Below are 16,777 nucleotides of genomic sequence, written 5' to 3' on the forward strand. Positions count from 1 at the left end.
GCAGCCGCTAGGCGCTCGCAAAGCCTGGCCAGAAGTTTGGCTGCCCTGGGCAGCTGTGAAGCAGCTGCTTGAGAAGGGTGGGCTAGGAGACCGAGGGAGCAGAGAGCTAAGGAATGGGCTCTTAGCCTGGGCTAGGGGCGGGGAGAGGGAAGTCGAGTTGCTCCTCACTCTCTCCCAGAGCCCGGGCGCGGGGCAGAGGGAGAAATGCTGAGCCCGCGTCCGGGCTCCTGCCTCCTCGGCAGCATCTTCAGCAGCAGCCTCAGCATCAGCACCGGCGGGACAGCGACAGCGGGGGCGGCGCAGGCGCACTGTGCCCGGCGGAGCCTGCAGTTCCCCAGCCCCGTGTGCGGCACCGCCACAGTCTGGGCAGCGGCGGCCGGGGGAGCGCTACTACCATGAACTGCTTGGTCCTCCTTCCCAGAGCTGCTCATCCGGGTCGGGCTGGAGACACACTCAGGGGACCCCGCCGCCGCCGCCGCGCCCCCTTTTCTTTCGGCTCCATCTCCACTACCTTTTCCTCTTCTTCTTCCACCTTTTCTTCCTGCTTCCCCCCCTCCCCCGCCGCGGATCCTGGCCGCTGCTTTCCAGACCCAGGATGCCGGGGGGCAAGAGAGGGCTGGTGGCTCCGCAGAACACATTTTTGGAGAACATCGTCAGGCGCTCCAGTGGTAAGGAGAGTTGCAGTTCAGAACACCCCCCACCTTCATCCTGCCCACAGAGCCCCCGTCCTGCCCATCCCATCCCTCTCCTAAGGGGGGAGGGGGTGTAGGCAGTGGTACCTGGTGGCTAAGGGTGGGTGGGGGCCAGGAAGGAGGTGTGGAGGAATATAAGTTGCATCTGTTTCCTCCCACCTGTCCAGACCTTTGAGTAGGAGCTAGAAAAGAGGGGTGGGCAGAGCGGAGGTCCATCAGAATAGGTTTGAATTTTACTTTGATGATGAATCTTTCCTTGTCCCATCGCTCTCCAAACAGACTGCAAACGCTGACCAAATTCTTAGAGCCAGTTTTGGAAGGAAGCGTTCCTTTTAAGTTGGGAATGACTGGGAAAGTGGCCACTTCATCCAATTTAAGTCACTAGGATGACTGTTGGACCCACTGTGCACATCTGCAAATACCTAGCCTTAGGGCAAGAGGTCGAAATTGAACCCTAAATAGACAGTGCTTGGAAAATGGGAAGGCAGTTACTCGGATCAAATCTGTGTTTAAAGTTTCACGTTTTATGTGCTTTCTTCATTGTGTGTTGGTTTATAGGTTACATCTTGCCTATTGCACTTGATCAGGAGAAGGGTAGAAACAAAGCCATAGTTTCTGTGTTTTCAATGTACTTGGGAAAAAGATTTGAACAATACCACTCTTCCTTGCTTTTGCACATGAAGGTGCCCTGCTTCTGAAGTGTCTTTAAAATACCATCCATTTATGCGTGGTCAAATTATAAAAATTTGATCTACTGGGTTTATTCATCTTTTAATAGTTTTCTTAAAAATTCTTTTACATAATTTTTCAACCCACAAGCAAACTGTGTAGACTATCATTTAAGGGTTTCTGTTCGGAACCCCTTTCTGGAGAACCATGAAAAAGATAATTCTGCACATGGATTTGAGTCAAAAAACATTGGGAAGGTCCTGTGAGCTTCTGTGATGCCTTGTTCTGTCAATCACTCACGGGAACCAAATGTATTTGGGAGCCTTACACAGCAGACAGAGTGTGGGCCACGTGTATGGATGTGTGGCTAAGATATGTGGCTGTGGGTTAGAGGGACACACACAGAAGATAGCAAATGACTGGACCCAGACTCGTAGCTCAGACAACACCAGTTCTTAGATTAGCATCTTTTTGAAAACTAAGCTTGCAAGTGCATCCTTGGAATTGGAATAACCTAAGGTGTTTTCTTTATATGTTCACCTTGGAGTTTGGTTTGGAGCCTTGTGAATCTTTCTTCCATGTTAGTCAGTGTGTGATTCTGTGTAAGTCTAGAGCACTGACACATTTGGATTAAAAGAAAAAAAAACAGCTTATAGTACTGCACAGTCATTTTAATCCCTGTAATATTTTTAGCTATGCAAAGTTCATATGTGCTTTCAGTTTTTATAACATATAAATTAAAATAGAAGTTCATAATGGTGTGAAACTTCTGTATTAACCCATTGCCTTCTTTTATGAATATCTTATACAGATCTGGAATACAGGGACCATTACTGTTAAGACTATCAATTGCTGGGTGGAATTTAAAGGTTACTGGAATCAGCTTTTTACAGACTCACGGTGATTTTACAGGCTCATGGTGATTTTTCCTCTTCTTGAGTTACTCTACTTCGTAGTTTGGTTTTTGAGAGGATTTTTTGAGGAAGACCTTGGAAAACCAGACCCATAGACTGCCTGCCACCCTCTGAAGTGAAGAGGGAGACAATGCGAAGTCCCGGATTGACGTTTATCATGGTAGCATATCAGTCACAATTTTCTCAGGTTGGACCCGAGATGAGATGGTCATAGACTACATTTCTGTCAATTATGGCTTGAAATGAAGATTTACATCATGTGGTTCAGATCTGTCTCCTCCCCTCCTTTCCACTTTATATCTGCCACACAACATATGAATATTTTATCTTATTTATACTCTGGGATTAGAATGCTTTCATTAATTTAGTGCTTCTTTCCCTGGTTAACAGCAAGTATGAGTGAGAGTTACCTGCTTTGACACTTAGGGTTCCCACCTTTCATCGTCTATGCCAACTCTGAATAGTTGTCCGACATAAAGCCTTGGGATTTTGTTGGGAATGTGTTAGAGACGTGGGAATTATGCACGTCTATATGTAGTAAGGACCGAAACACCTCAGCAAGGACCTGAATTGAGAATTGCAGTCTGTGATTGGTCTATCCATTTATGGGGGAGGAGGGCCTTCCAGTTGTCATTTCTACCTGATTTGGCAGAGAAATTGAAAAACTCATCCTAAGAGATTGTTTAATTAAGACTAACAGATAAAATTCCCTCTAGGATTCTCAGAGATGGATCAGGTTTGTCACACTGAAGATTTAATCATTCACCAACTTAATAACATTGGGAATGCATTGCTGGCAGAGCTGTAGTTGGGGAAGCCAGGAGGCAGGCAGCCTTCCCTGTTGATTCAAGAACCCAGGAAACAGAGGCTGCATTTCATATTGGTGAGCTTCCTCACACATACAATACCATTTTCTTTTGAAAAGATCAGATCTTGCATAGAGTCAGATAAACCTATGTGTAGAAAGAGGCAGAGATATCATGAACGGCTACAGACAAACAGGTGGACAGACATCCACCCAGACATAGAGATGGACACAGGGGAGACGAAAAAAACTCATAATTCACACAGACTGACAGAGATGTTGAGAAAACCAAAACCACACACACACACAGTCACACTGAGACATATGTACACACAAAGACACAGGTATACACATGAGAGAGAGGGAGAGGGGGATCACGAGAGAGAGAGAGAGAGAGAGAGAGAGAGAGAGAGAGAGAGAGAGAGAGAGAACCAAACATTTGTTTTTTTCCATGGGTAGCTTGTGACTTGAGAGCCTGGGCATCAAGGAATCTACCAGAGAACTTTTTGGTAATGCAGACCAGATGAGCCAGGGGAATGTCATATCTTCACAGTTTTTGAAGCCCAGGATTTTATAATCAAACTCCGAAGCCCTCATCTGTAGTTTCTCGGGGGACAGTGCCACCATCCATGCTCTGAGTGGCTATGGTGGCCTCTCTGCTGCTGTTTTACTCTCTGTGTTCTTGTCCTTATTTAGTTGAGTGCTTTAGGCCACAATTTCAAGTTGTTAGTTGTGACTATGTCTATAAAATAAAGCAATGTGAGCCATTGTGTAGGGTAGATACATATACATTTTTTTGGCTAACTCTCAAAATAGGAGAAGCAAGGAATTCTCCCCTTAAATTTTAAGATTAAAGATGTGATAAAACAGATAAAAGGAGTATGATAATCCTTAACTTGTAAACCCAGAGAGCATATTATTTTTGCAAGAATACGTAAAGGTCAAATTATAAAGACAACAGGGATGTTTAGGTAAGCATTAAAAATAGATTTTTGATTTTGATTGACATATTTATAGGCTGTGGTGTAGCATTTCAGTACTTGGGTACAATGTAGAATGTTCAGATTAAAGAAAATGGCATTTCTACATCCTTGAACAATTATCATTGCTTTGCCTTAGAAATAGTCTTACTGGTTGGTCTGAAATATCAGATTGCCAACTATAGTGATGTTTAAGTGTATATTTGGCTATTCAGATCAAAATAAGCTATGAAGAAGGGAGGACTTGATAACTGGGGTCAAGTTCATGACACCTGAACAGCACCATTGTAGAAGGCCCCTTTCTGAGTAGTTATGGACCATATCTGTGTTTGGCATCGTCAGGGGCTCCACCGTCTTCATATGGTCAGTGTTCATGCAAGCTGTTGGTTAGTAAAAACTAGGTTGTAAAGAGATGTGAAATTATAGGTAGCGATAAATACCTGATAGACTTTTAGATGGAATACTAATTTCAAAAGACAAAAAATATGAAAGCTCTCAGTGTTCCCATCCTCATGGGCAGCATATCTCACCAGTGTGTTCTTCCTGAGTTACTAATGGATATCTAGCTAGGTTAGTTTGGGTGATGGTAAATTAGATTGCTGACTTTGAAAAATTATAAATTCAAATCAATATTTTTGATGTGAGGTTATCCACTAATATTAAAGCACTATTAAAAATTAAGGAATTCTCTCTTTTATGAAAATCTAGAAGTGTTATTTTTCTCTTTGGAGGAGGACTAAGGAAAGTAGAAAACAGAAGAGAGTGCTTTAGGAGCAACGTGTCTTTTAAGAGGTCCTCAGTAGCTTCAATTTTCCATTTTTTTTTTTAGAGGCAGCAGGCTGCACAGGCACTTTCTTTACTCTGTCACCTCTTCCTTGTGAAATGATTCCAAAAATTGTTTTCATGCTATACCTGATTTTTAGAAACAAGGAGGTATTAACAGAAACCCCAGGAGAAGAAACAGTGATTTGGTATCAGCCAAAACAGGAAAAAAAAAAAAAACTTAATCGTGACCCATCCTGAAAGGAACAGTGTTAGAAAAATGTTTTTTGTTGGTGATGTTATAAAGATTATACACACACACACACACACACACACACACACACACACACACACACACACATATATATGTGTGTGTGTGTGTGTGTGTTTTCTTGAATGACTTTCTGTTCCAGTTAAGACACTGTTCAGGAATTATTGATAAAACCACATATTGGTTTTGAAGCATTGGTTTACCCAAGTCTTATAATGCACCACTTAAATGTTTAAAATATCGAAGAGGTTGAAATTATACTGACCACTTCCTAAATTATTTTGACGAATAACCAAGAACATCATCTCACTTCTGAGCCTGCACCACATTACATAATGAACGTGTGCACTGCTAGCTAAGTGCTGCTCCCCTGCATGCTCCTGCTCTCTTGCATGCTTCTGCTCCCCTGCATGCCCCTGCCATTCTGCATGTTCCTGCTCTCCTGCATGTTCCTGCTCCCCCTCATGCTCTTGCTCCCCTGCATGCTCCTGCTCCCCTGCATGCTCCTGCCCCCTGCATGCTCCTGCCCCCTGCATGCTCCTGCCCTCTGCATGCTCCTGCCCTCTGCATGCTCCTGCCCTCCTGCATGTTCCTGCTCCCCTGCATGCTCCTGCCCCCTGCATGCTCCTGCCCTCTGCATGCTCCTACTTCTGCATGCTCCTGCTTCCCTAAATGCTCCTGCCCTCTGCATGCTCCTGCCCCCATATGCTCCTGCTCCCCTGCATGCTCCTGCTTCCCTGCATGCTCCTGCCCCCTGCATGCTACTGCTCCCCTGCATGCTCCTGCTCCACTGCATGCTCCTGCTCCCCTGCATGCTCCTGTTCCCCCTGCTTGCTCCTGCTCCCCCTGCTTGCTCCTGTTCCCCTGTATGCTCCCTCCCCTGCATGCTCCTGCTCCCCTGCATGCTCCGGCTCCCCTGCATGCTCCGGCTCCCCTGCATGCTCCTGCTCCCCTGCATACTCCTGCTCCCCTGCATACTCCTGCTCCCCCTGCTTGCTCCTGCTCCCCCTGCTTGCTTCCGCTCCCCTGCGTGCTTCCGCTCCCCTGCATGCTCCTGCTCCCCTGCATGCTCCTGCTGCCCTGCATGCTTCTGCTCCTCCTGCATGCTCCTGCTCCCCTGCATGCTTCTGCCTTTACTAGTGCCTATGTTTTTCTGGATTTCCAAAGTAGAATGTATAAGAAATCTGTTTACTTAACCCTCTTTCAGACATTCTTCTAAAAAATAATCCATTATATTTTTAATAGAAGGCAGTAGTAATTGGTAAGGACTGAGTGGATTTCCAGTCTGAAGCTCTAACATTCAGTCAGCTTTCATTGCAATGCTTTCTTGAAGGAGCTGTGGTTCACACTCCCCAGAGTGAGCCTAGGCAGAGGCTGTGTGGCCCCAAGCTCCTGTGCTTACAATTTACCACAAGAGGTCACTGTAGGTTCCGCCACAATTAGTGATTAGCCAGCATCTTTTCTCTCTCTTCTCCTGGACCCCTCAATTATGATGGAGGAGGAGGGGAATCTATGTAGTGTTTGTGCATAAAAGGGAGTACATAAAACCTAAGGCAAACAAGAAAGTTCAATGAGACAAGGTACTTATTTCTTTTAATTATTAAAAGTTTATTTAAATTGGTGGCAATTGTTTAAAGACAAAACAAATATGATAGCAATAAAATAATAAACACTAACATGTGCTATTGGCTAATCACAAACCATGAATAATTATAATGTGACATTCATAAGATGTGCTTTAGACTAATAGGGAGTTTATACTCTCAAATGAAAATTTAATTATAGCACACATTTTTGGTATAATGTCAATATATGTGAAATACAAAGTTTTCAGAAAAGTTCCATGTGTATAATGGTTTAATCCTAGGGAGATGGCTACATATTTACTATTTTAGAAGAATTTTTCCTAAACAGATTTTTTCGTATAACTTGTATTAGACTTGAGGTAGAGTCAGTTCATAACTGCACTTTTATTGAAAGAGAAAGTACAGATTTATAGTTATTTCCATAGCCTATGTGTAATTCTAGCCTTTTGATGTTTCCCAAAATTTGAAAATAAAGTTCAAAGCTAGAACAAATTATCTTCAAAGTTCCCCAGGTTGTTAAAGTTCGAGAGGCATGATTAGAAATGTATTACTCTGAGAGGCTCACTTTCCTGTTGACCAGCATGCACTACCAGTGGCGTAAGAGGCCAGACCTAGAAGTATTTGATCAAGTTAAGGCTACTATGATTATTATCATAATAAACTAGTATGTTAGACATTGCCTTAGCATTTGGTTGCATATTCATACTCAGACCTAACATTTGTAGTGATATATTTTTCTGAAGTGTAGACAATGCCTTTATAATATACTAAGTTTTCATATGGAAAGAAACTAAAAAAAAAAAATAATGGGCAAAATATCATAGAGGTGAACAAATGGTTTAAAAGCAATTCGAAATTTTTAATAAAAATGTTTTTGTCCTTTTTAAGGGCTCTGGTCCAATCAGAGAAATGTCACTATTAAATGTAATAAAAGTCCTATGAACTTTCAGAAGTAAGCTATTTGTGATCTGAGCTTTGAAGCCGACTCCTAGAAGTTTCTAGTTAGAATGCTGTATATATAGGGTCATGAAGTATTGGGACACGATGGTAACTCTTCAAGGACACAGGTCACCCTGAAACCCCCCCCCCCCCCCCATGCAGTACACAGAAAAGGCTGCTTGAGTAAAGGCATTTTGATTTTGGTTCCTAAAGCAACCAAGTTCATAATTGATTCTTCCAAACAGTCCTGATTATGTCTGTGAAGGGAACTGGCTAAGCTTATGTAGCTGAAGCTGTTTATTTATTCACTGTGTATATCTGAAGCAGAAATCATATAGCACGGGACGCATCAGTGGTACCCATGAAAGCATGCTTGCATCCTAGTCCAAATTAATGTGCAAACAAAACATTCTCTATCATTTTCATTTTAATCTCCAGGGGCTAAAATGCTGGACTAATTTATATTTTAAAAAGTACTTATCAATTTTCATATTCTAATTAAATTATTTTCAACAACTTTGCAGTTAGAACTTATTGATCTTTGGAAATAAGTTTTGACTTTGGTAATCAGTCCTTGCCTGTTTAACAGAGATTTCCTATGGTCAAAGAAGCTTACAGTCCAGTAAGCCAGTTGCTGATAGCCAAATGTAACTAAATATTGATCAACTGACTTGCATTGTAGGGAACAGCTATCCTTTCTCCCAGTCCTTTCTGTCTATGTGTTTCCTTTTATTTCAGGGATAAATCAAAATACAAAGAACTCATTTTTGTATATCTTATAACATTGTACGGATAGTGGAGCTCTGCACTAGAGACTAGATAGTCTGAGGCTAAGTTCCTTGAAGATAGTAACTATCTCTCTGCTCAGCCTTCATGCAGTGTGGCAAATTATTCAACAACACAGCAGAATCTTAACTGAATATCTACTATGTATGTGCTAGAATGTGATGTAGAACAATGTCATGGTGATGTCTCTCTTTATGTGCACGTTGTTATAACGTCATTGCCTTACCTACACCTTGTATCCTCACAGCTAACAAGCAGGACCTGGTTTACATAGTTAGGATGATGGTTAAATGTGTGCCAAGTGCAATGACAGCACCGAGCCCCTGCGAAACCGTGCATTGGCGGTGTCAGTTATTAGTTGTTTAAATCTTTGGACACCCAGCTGTGGTTGATGTCTTCAATTTTGCATTGCTGTCTCTGTCTAAATCTCTTTGCATCAGAGAATTCCCAGCTCCTGAGCATTCCTCTCATCAAAGTGCTTTCCTTTGGATCGTTATGGTTTTGTGAGACTTCAGACAGTATCTCCTCATCCCATCCTCGTCACACACAGATTCTGTTCCTTTCATGACTTTATGTTTTTCTCTCTCCCCTTTACCATCCCGTCTTCTTTTCTTCTCCTTCCTGGTCCTTAGTGGATTATGTTCCTCTCTCCATCTCCCCTTTGCTCATCCCCATCCCACTTTCCAGAGAAGTCTTGTCTGAAGTCAGAGTTTGGCCTCTGTCTTCTTTGTCTTGTGTGGGTGGTGGCATCCGGAGTTTCTCTTCTTCTTCTTCTCACATGTCATCTAAACTGTGGCCAGACTTGGGTCTGTTTATGTTTCACACCAAATCCATCAATTTTCTGTGGCATTTTATCACAGTAGTCTAAAATCACTTACACACTTTTGTTCTTCTGTCTAGAAATCTTAGGTTTGAATTTGCCTTCCCACTCCTTACAATGCTAGTTTTAAGCCCCGCCCCCAGAACATGATAAAGCCTAAGGGATAAGGACTCTGCCACCCATTTCTTTTATTGTATCTAAAGATGCTGTGTACACAGTGCTTGAACTTAGGGGCCTCAGTAAGCAGACTCAGAACACAGCTAATTTCCTATGTGCTCAATGAGACCACAGCTAACTTCCTATGTGCTCAACGTATAGGAATAAAATACTCAAAGAAGACTGCTTCCTTAGCCGAGCTCAGAAACAAGGCCTCCAGGAGCGAGGATTGAATTAGGGAGACTCTCTCATCCGTACCCAAAACAACCCATCTCAGCTGAAAGAGCAGTCTTCAGGGTAGCTGATAGTTTTATGAAACTCTGCTGGGTATTTCCAAGGTTTCCAGCTTTCTTCCCTGTCCCCATCTCTCCATCATTCCCTGGTCCCGCTTCTTACCGCTGCATCAAAGCTTTTCAGAGTTTTAACTTGGGCCTGGAAGGGCTGCTGAGGAGATGGGGGATGGGTGGAACACAGATCCCAGATATTACATTGTGCCTCAGAGGCAGGGCTTAATACAGTCTTGCTTTTCATATATATATTGGATAAAGTAAGATATGGGAGATTTTTCTACCCTTTTGTGACCCAATGAGGGCAAAATATTAAATAATTGGAAGCCTCTAAAGCCATTAACTGAGCTTTAAAGCACTGGTCTCAATTGATGAAGAGTTTCCTAATGTGGAGACAAACCCCAACAGACAGATGAACAAACAAGATGCTGGAACACCACCTTGCAACTTCCAAACAACAACATATTACTAGGAGTAAAGGAAGTGTCAGCTTGGATTGCCCCAGTACCTGGACAAGCTCTGTGAAGACAGAACACACACCAGGAGCTCCCATCTCTCTGTAACAAGCCCTGTGAAATGTCCCAGGGAGGAAAATGAGTTGAACTTGTAGATAAGAGTCTTTACCTTAGACAGCAAGCTCACTGGTTCTCAACCTTCCTAATGCTGCAACCCTTTAGTACAGTTCCTCATGTTGTGGTGACCCCCCCCCCCCCAACCAGAAAATTATTTTTGTTGCTACTTCATAACTGTAATTTTGTTACTGCTATAAACCATAATATAAATAGCTGATACGCAGGACTAGAGAGATGGCTCAGCAGTGGCCGCTCTTTCAGAGGACCCAAGTCCAGTTTCCAGCACCCACATGGCAGCTTACAATTGTCTGCAACTGTAGCTCCAGAGGATTTGGCACATTCACACAAACATACATGCATGCAAAACACCAACACACATTTTAAAATATATCTCATGTGCAGATGGTCTTAGGTAACCCCTGTGAGAGGGTCATTCAACCTCCAAAGGGGTCACAACCCACAGGTTTAGAACCACTAAATTAGCTCCTGTTGGATAGAACATAGAATGAAAAATAGAGGAAGCTGAAACAAACAAAATAAAACAACAACTTTTCATCTGAAAAGAAGGAACTTAAGATGCCTCCATCACATTGGCCTACAAGCACATCTGTCAGGACATTCTCTTGATTAATGATTGAAGGAAGAAAGGAAGCTGAATGTGAGTCTGGAGAGCAAGGCGGTGAGCAGCGCTCCTCTGTAATCTCTTCATCAGCTCCTGTATTCAGGTTCCTGCCTTGAGTTCCCGCTCTGATTTCCTTTCAGGATGGACTGTAAGATGTAAGCTGAAGTAAACCCTTTCCTTCCTGAGTTACTTTTGATGCTGGTATTTATCACAGCATAGAGCCAAACTAAGATACCTTCTTCCTTCCTTCCCTCCCTCCATTTTTCCTTCCTTCCTTCCTTCTTTCCTTCCTTCCTTCCTTTCTTCCTTCCTTCCTTCCTTCCTTCCTTCCTTCCTTCCTTCCTTCCTTCCTTCCTTTCTTCCTTCCTTCCTTCCTTCATTCTTTCCTTCCTTCCTTCCTTCTTTCCTTCCTTCCTTCCTTCCTTTTTTCTCTTCTTTTAATCATGTGTGCAAGTGAGTTTGCTTTTAGTTGAAGTTCTTCATTAGTTTTATTGCTGTTGCTGTTTGATTGTTTTAAAAGGTTAACTTTGAAGAAAATATATAATCCCTTCAAAACAGACTTTTGTAAAAAAATGTATATTTTGTAAGTGTCAAAATGAAGCCTGAGTATTAAATAAGTAACACATTCTCTCCTGGCAAACACATCTGGACTGGTTTTGCTCCTATTCCCCAAGATTATATAATGAGTGGATTTCTAAAGCTTTAAGTATTTTAAGACATTTCATTGGGATAGGATTCAGTAACAAGTTGTGATGAACCACCTCAAGGTGAATGTTTCCTGTTTTGTGAGTCAATGGATCAGCAGACAATCTTGGCAGCTGTGTTTTGCGCTAATGATTCTGAGCAGTGTAGTTCTTAGAAATAGATCTCATGAGCAAAACAATCCTATTAAAAGTGGAATTGGAAGGGGGGCATGGACCACTGAGTAAAGTGCTTGGTCTACAGGAATAAGGACCTGAGGTTGGGTCTCCAGCACCCAGAGAGAAGTGAGCATGGCTGTGTATCTGTGATTCTAGTTCTTGGAGACCAGCAGATCCTGGTGAGGTTGATGGCTAAACCAGTCTAGACAAACAGCAAGCAGCTTTAATGAGAGACCCTATCTCAACAACAGAAGATGGAGAGAGATGGAAGAAGGCACATGATACTGATTTCTGGCTTCAATGTGCATCATGTGGGTGCACACCTGCACACACATACATATAACACGCACAAGTACCAATTTAACTGGTGAACTTTTTTTTTTTTTGGTGGAGGAAAAAATATTCTCTGTAACAGTTCTATTCTTTCCAGCAGTGGATTTCAGGACTAAATGTTGAAATAACTCCTGCCTTCTGATCCACATTGGCTAGGTGGAGAATAATGAACTTCACACCATCAAAGAAACACAGAAACCTGAAAATGCACCTTTGATCTTGAAGGAGATGAAACGTGGAGGCATATTTTTATCTTTGATGACAGCTGAACATGTTTGAATAAATTAACAGATTTTTTGCATATTTCTACCTCCCACAGTGATGGTCTGGTTAATGTTGCCAATATTATTAGATAATAATTAGTTTCGGTTTCGAACATATAAACTGTATGTGTCTGTACACTGGCTGTATTGTTATAGAATTGTAGGGAAAGATGTATCTTGTAAGGATGTAACAGAGACCAGACTTTTGTAGAAATGGGAAATGCATGTACCAGAAATCAACACTGTAGATGGGGACATTACACATAAATTATTTATGCCTTTTATAAGCCATATGTATCAAGATTTTGTTTAACCCAAATAAAATGTGCTATGTATGCTTCAGGGACTTTTCTGTTACTGCCATATGAAACTTAAATATGTCTATAAATATCACTCACCCAGAAGACAAGCTCAGAAAAGTAACATTGGCTCCCTGATTCAGGTTCACAAGTTTTCAAATGCTATTCAAAGTGTGGGAAATTTGCTTTAGTTTACCTATTATCATTATTAGTTATTGTTGATAATATAGATTTTAAAAGAAAAAGGCCTAGTTGAGTCCTCATATACTTTCTAGATAAATCTAAACATTACCTTGTAATTGTAGGAGGAAAAAGTGGTGGAGGAAAAAATATTCTCTGTAACAGTTCTATTCTTTCCAGCAGTGGATTTCAGGACTAAATGTTGAAATAACTCCTGCCTTCTGATCCACATTGGCTAGGTGGAGAATAATGAACTTCACACCATCAAAGAAACACAGAAATTGTAATTGTAATCACTTTGTGATTGTCTCAATAGGAATAGAAATGCTCATTTGATTCTCCCAGCAAAGATTGATGGGCTATATTGTGATGTATGCGCTAATATGTCCCTTGACCTCATGGATCTCAGGGACTGAAAGTTGGGGACAGCTGTGCAGCAAACACACAAAGAACATCTAACTAGAAACAGTGGCTGGTGTTTTGAAGGAAAAGGAGAGAATGCAGAGGTCCTAAGTAACAGGGACTAGTTTTGATTGGAAGGCAATTTTGGGAGCCCTGACTAAGGAAACCCTATTAAAGTGAAGAAGCTTACTGTAGGCAAAGAGAAAACATACAAACAGCCCCAAGGAGAGAAAACAGGAATGCATGAGTACATTTGTGACGCTACAGTCAGATGACTGTGAGCAACACGAGGAGAAAGAGCAGTTGGAAGCTATGTAAAGAGCCCTGGGCAGATCTGAGCACTGGGGTGTGTATTCAAAGGCTGTGAAGGGACAGATACATGATCACTGCAATGGCCCAAGCAAGACAGGATGGTGGTATGGCCTGGGAGAGTAGCAGGGGACACAGAGGATGAGATGCTTCCAATATATGTCATTGCTAGAACAATTCTGGTTGAATAATGTTGTTGTCCCTAGGCAGCAGGTAAGGGGGTGACGCTAGGAATTTGGCTCCATGTCTGTGTGTAGAGGGAAGAAGGGAACTTTTCTTTGAGATGGGGAAACTGGAAGTGTCACCCTTCACCTTTCCACCTACAGCCTTCTGTCCTCTATGTCCCACCTCTCTACCTATGTTTATTCCTGCTCCCACCCCTGCTCCTGGCTTTGAATAGGGATCCAGAGCGTGCACTCCTGCTCCTGCCTTTTTAATGTGGGATCTAAGTCAGGTGGTTATCCTTGTACTGCAAGTCCTTTACTGAGTAAGCTGCCTCCCTAGCCCCCAAGTCTCATTTTAGAATTACTGCACAGTTTCCTAGGAGGCATGCCCCTCAGCTAGGACTGAATGAATATATTTAGAGACATACCTTGTTGGCCTTCCTCACTGGCTGCTATAGACCTTAGAAAACTTGCACAACAGTGAAAGTACTTTCTTCTCGTAAAGTCCTTTCTCACCTTTGTTCCATGCCTTTCTTTCTCTCTCAATATCCTAGACTTCATCTGGTTGTCTTATCACTTCTGAAAATATTTGACAATTGTTGGTAATACTCTGAAACACTTCTCTCAAAGATAATTTGCTTAAAAATGTCAAGAGGGAGAAAGCCCAGTAGTTTAACCCCCACCAAAGACATTTTATCATCATTATTTTACACTGAATCTCTTGAAAACATTGTGTATATTTAAGATACTTAGCACTTAAAAATTGTGTATGTGTGCATATGTGTATATGTTTATATGCATATTTGTGTGTATATGTACATATGTATAGTGTGTGCGTGTGTGTGCGTGTGTGTGTGTGTGTGTGTGTGTGTGTGTGTGTGTGTGTGTGAGAGAGAGAGAGAGAGAGAGAGAGAGAGAGAGAGTAAAATGACAATCTCAGCTTCATTCATCACCTACCGCCTAGTTTTGACACAGAATTTCACGTTTACTGTTTAGTACAGCAGGCTAACTGGCCCATGAACCTCTGCAAATTCTCTTGTTTAGTGATTTCTATCAAATCACTAAAACACCACTGGGATTACAGATGTCTGCTATAGCATGTGGCTTTATGTGATTTTGGGTTCTGAATTCAGATTCTTACATTTGTTTGGCATGCCCTTTATCCACAGAGCCATTTCCCCAGCTAAAATTCAATGCACAGACAGAGATACACTTCATCATCAGAGAAGTCAAGAAAACGAGCCTACTCATCACTCCAGTGCTTCCCATAATGATAGCTTTTTTTAAAATTTTTTTATTCGATATAATTTATTTACATTTCAAATGATTTCCCCTTTTCTATGATAGCTTTTTTTTTTTTTTTTGTTAATGCTAAGAGCTAAAATGTCTACTCTGTAGAAAGGAAAGAAATTGCCCAAGGTAACTTTATGGCATTTTCCTGACAGCTTATGACCTCTCCTCTTTCTGTCAGCTTGGATTTGTGATCTCCTTCATAGATGGGATTAATGTGTGGGAGTGTGAACTCAAGTGTAGTTATCTTCCTATCTCCCGAAGAAGTCATTTTGTGAAGACATGCTTCTTTATGCTAAAATGAAGCCAAACAAAGCAAGAGCTCTATGCAGTTGAGAAACAGGAATAGAACAGAGAGTCACAGCCAGCGATGCCCACTGCTGTCCTTTCCTGGTACCAGATTCCCTTGGCCTGTGTTCACCAGCCGAGCCCTATAACTTTCCTGGCCTGCTTTGCCATCTGGAGAAAAGAAAGGAGAAAGTGTGCAAGACATACACAGTATTACTCTTAGGAATCATCCTAGGTTCTTTTCAAACCACAGCTCTAGGGTGCGTCCCAGATGCTGTACTACTTCTCCCAGGTAATTCTGGTGCAGTCTTGTGAGAGTTAAGGGCTCAGGTCAAAGTGTCCCAGACTTTGTTGAGTGGGAGACTTATCTCCTGAGCTGTTTTCTTTTTTTGTGTGTTTTTTATGTGGGTTTTTTTTTTTTTTTTTGCATTCTACCTTGAGGGGTCAGTTTAGTGCATCTACATTAGAATCTAGCAATCCCTACTTTTTTTGACACTTGTATCAAGATTCTATGGCAGTTGCCAGGAATTACTACAATTGCATTCAATGCAATTAATTCAATTGCATTGAGGAATTACTACACTGGATGAGTGTAGTTCCATCCTGGCTACACATTGGAACTACTTGAGAAGATTTAAAAATAAAGACCCATGTTTGGAGGTTCCTTTCCTTACTTAAAACCAGAAACTCCAGGGCATGAGATCCAGAATGAACAACTCCTAACTTGAAGCTCCTTGACGCAGCATGGACTCAAGACTGAGAAACTGTGGTCATCATCTCTACAGACTTACAGTTCTCCATATTTGCTTTTATCTGATAAATTATGCATTTGAATTCATGTGGCCAGTATGATGATGTCTTGATGCATGTATGCATTATAGGATGATCAAATCAATCACATCAAATATGTGTCTTCTTTTTGGGATAAGTGCATCAAAATTCTTCTCTTTAACTAAATTAAAAAAAAACCCAGTGCTATTAACTCATCTTGCAACAAAGCACCAGAAACTATGATGCCTGTGCACACTTCCTGTGCTTTTTCGCCCACTTTTTTTTAGCTTCTGAACATTTTTTTTTTTGGTTTTTTTTTTTTTTTGGTTTTTTCGAGACAGGCTTTCTCTGTATAGCCCTGGCTGTCCTGGAACTCACTCTGTAGACCAGGCTGGCCTCGAACTCAGAAATCCGCCTGCCTCTGCCTCCCAGAGTGCTGGGATTACAGGCATGCGCCACCACCGCCCGGCACTTCTGAACATTTTTACTCTTCTTTCTCTCCAAAGTTTTTCACATTTTTAGTGACCCTCAGAAACCATTTTGAATCAAGTATTTGGATTTTAAGTTTCTATGCTTGAGGGCAAGATGCTTTGTTTCACATCTATCTTTAGATGCAGCTAGGTTATACTTTCAAGCCCCAAGCCTTTGTAGAAATCTATCCAAGCACCTGCTGATGAACAGAATTGTAGCTTCTCAAATCCCAGCCCCCTTGTGGGCAATCATATGTGACTCTTAGGCACCACAAGGACCATATTTG

At 41.8% G+C, this 16,777-nt stretch overlaps 1 protein-coding gene across 1 annotated transcript in view; it reads left to right on the forward strand.

The window, feature by feature from the left end:
- Positions 1-595: 595 nt before the first annotated feature.
- The window catches only part of Kcnh5 (potassium voltage-gated channel subfamily H member 5), a 300,264-nt gene continuing 284,082 nt past the window's right edge, over positions 596-16,777 (forward strand). Inside the window, exon 1 of the mRNA XM_052186786.1 lies at positions 596-668. Coding sequence (XP_052042746.1) covers positions 596-668 — 73 coding nt within the window. The remainder of the gene's footprint in view (positions 669-16,777) is intronic.

The sequence above is a fragment of the Apodemus sylvaticus genome, chromosome 6, assembly GCF_947179515.1.
Source record: "Apodemus sylvaticus chromosome 6, mApoSyl1.1, whole genome shotgun sequence".
NCBI lineage: Eukaryota > Metazoa > Chordata > Mammalia > Rodentia > Muridae > Apodemus > Apodemus sylvaticus.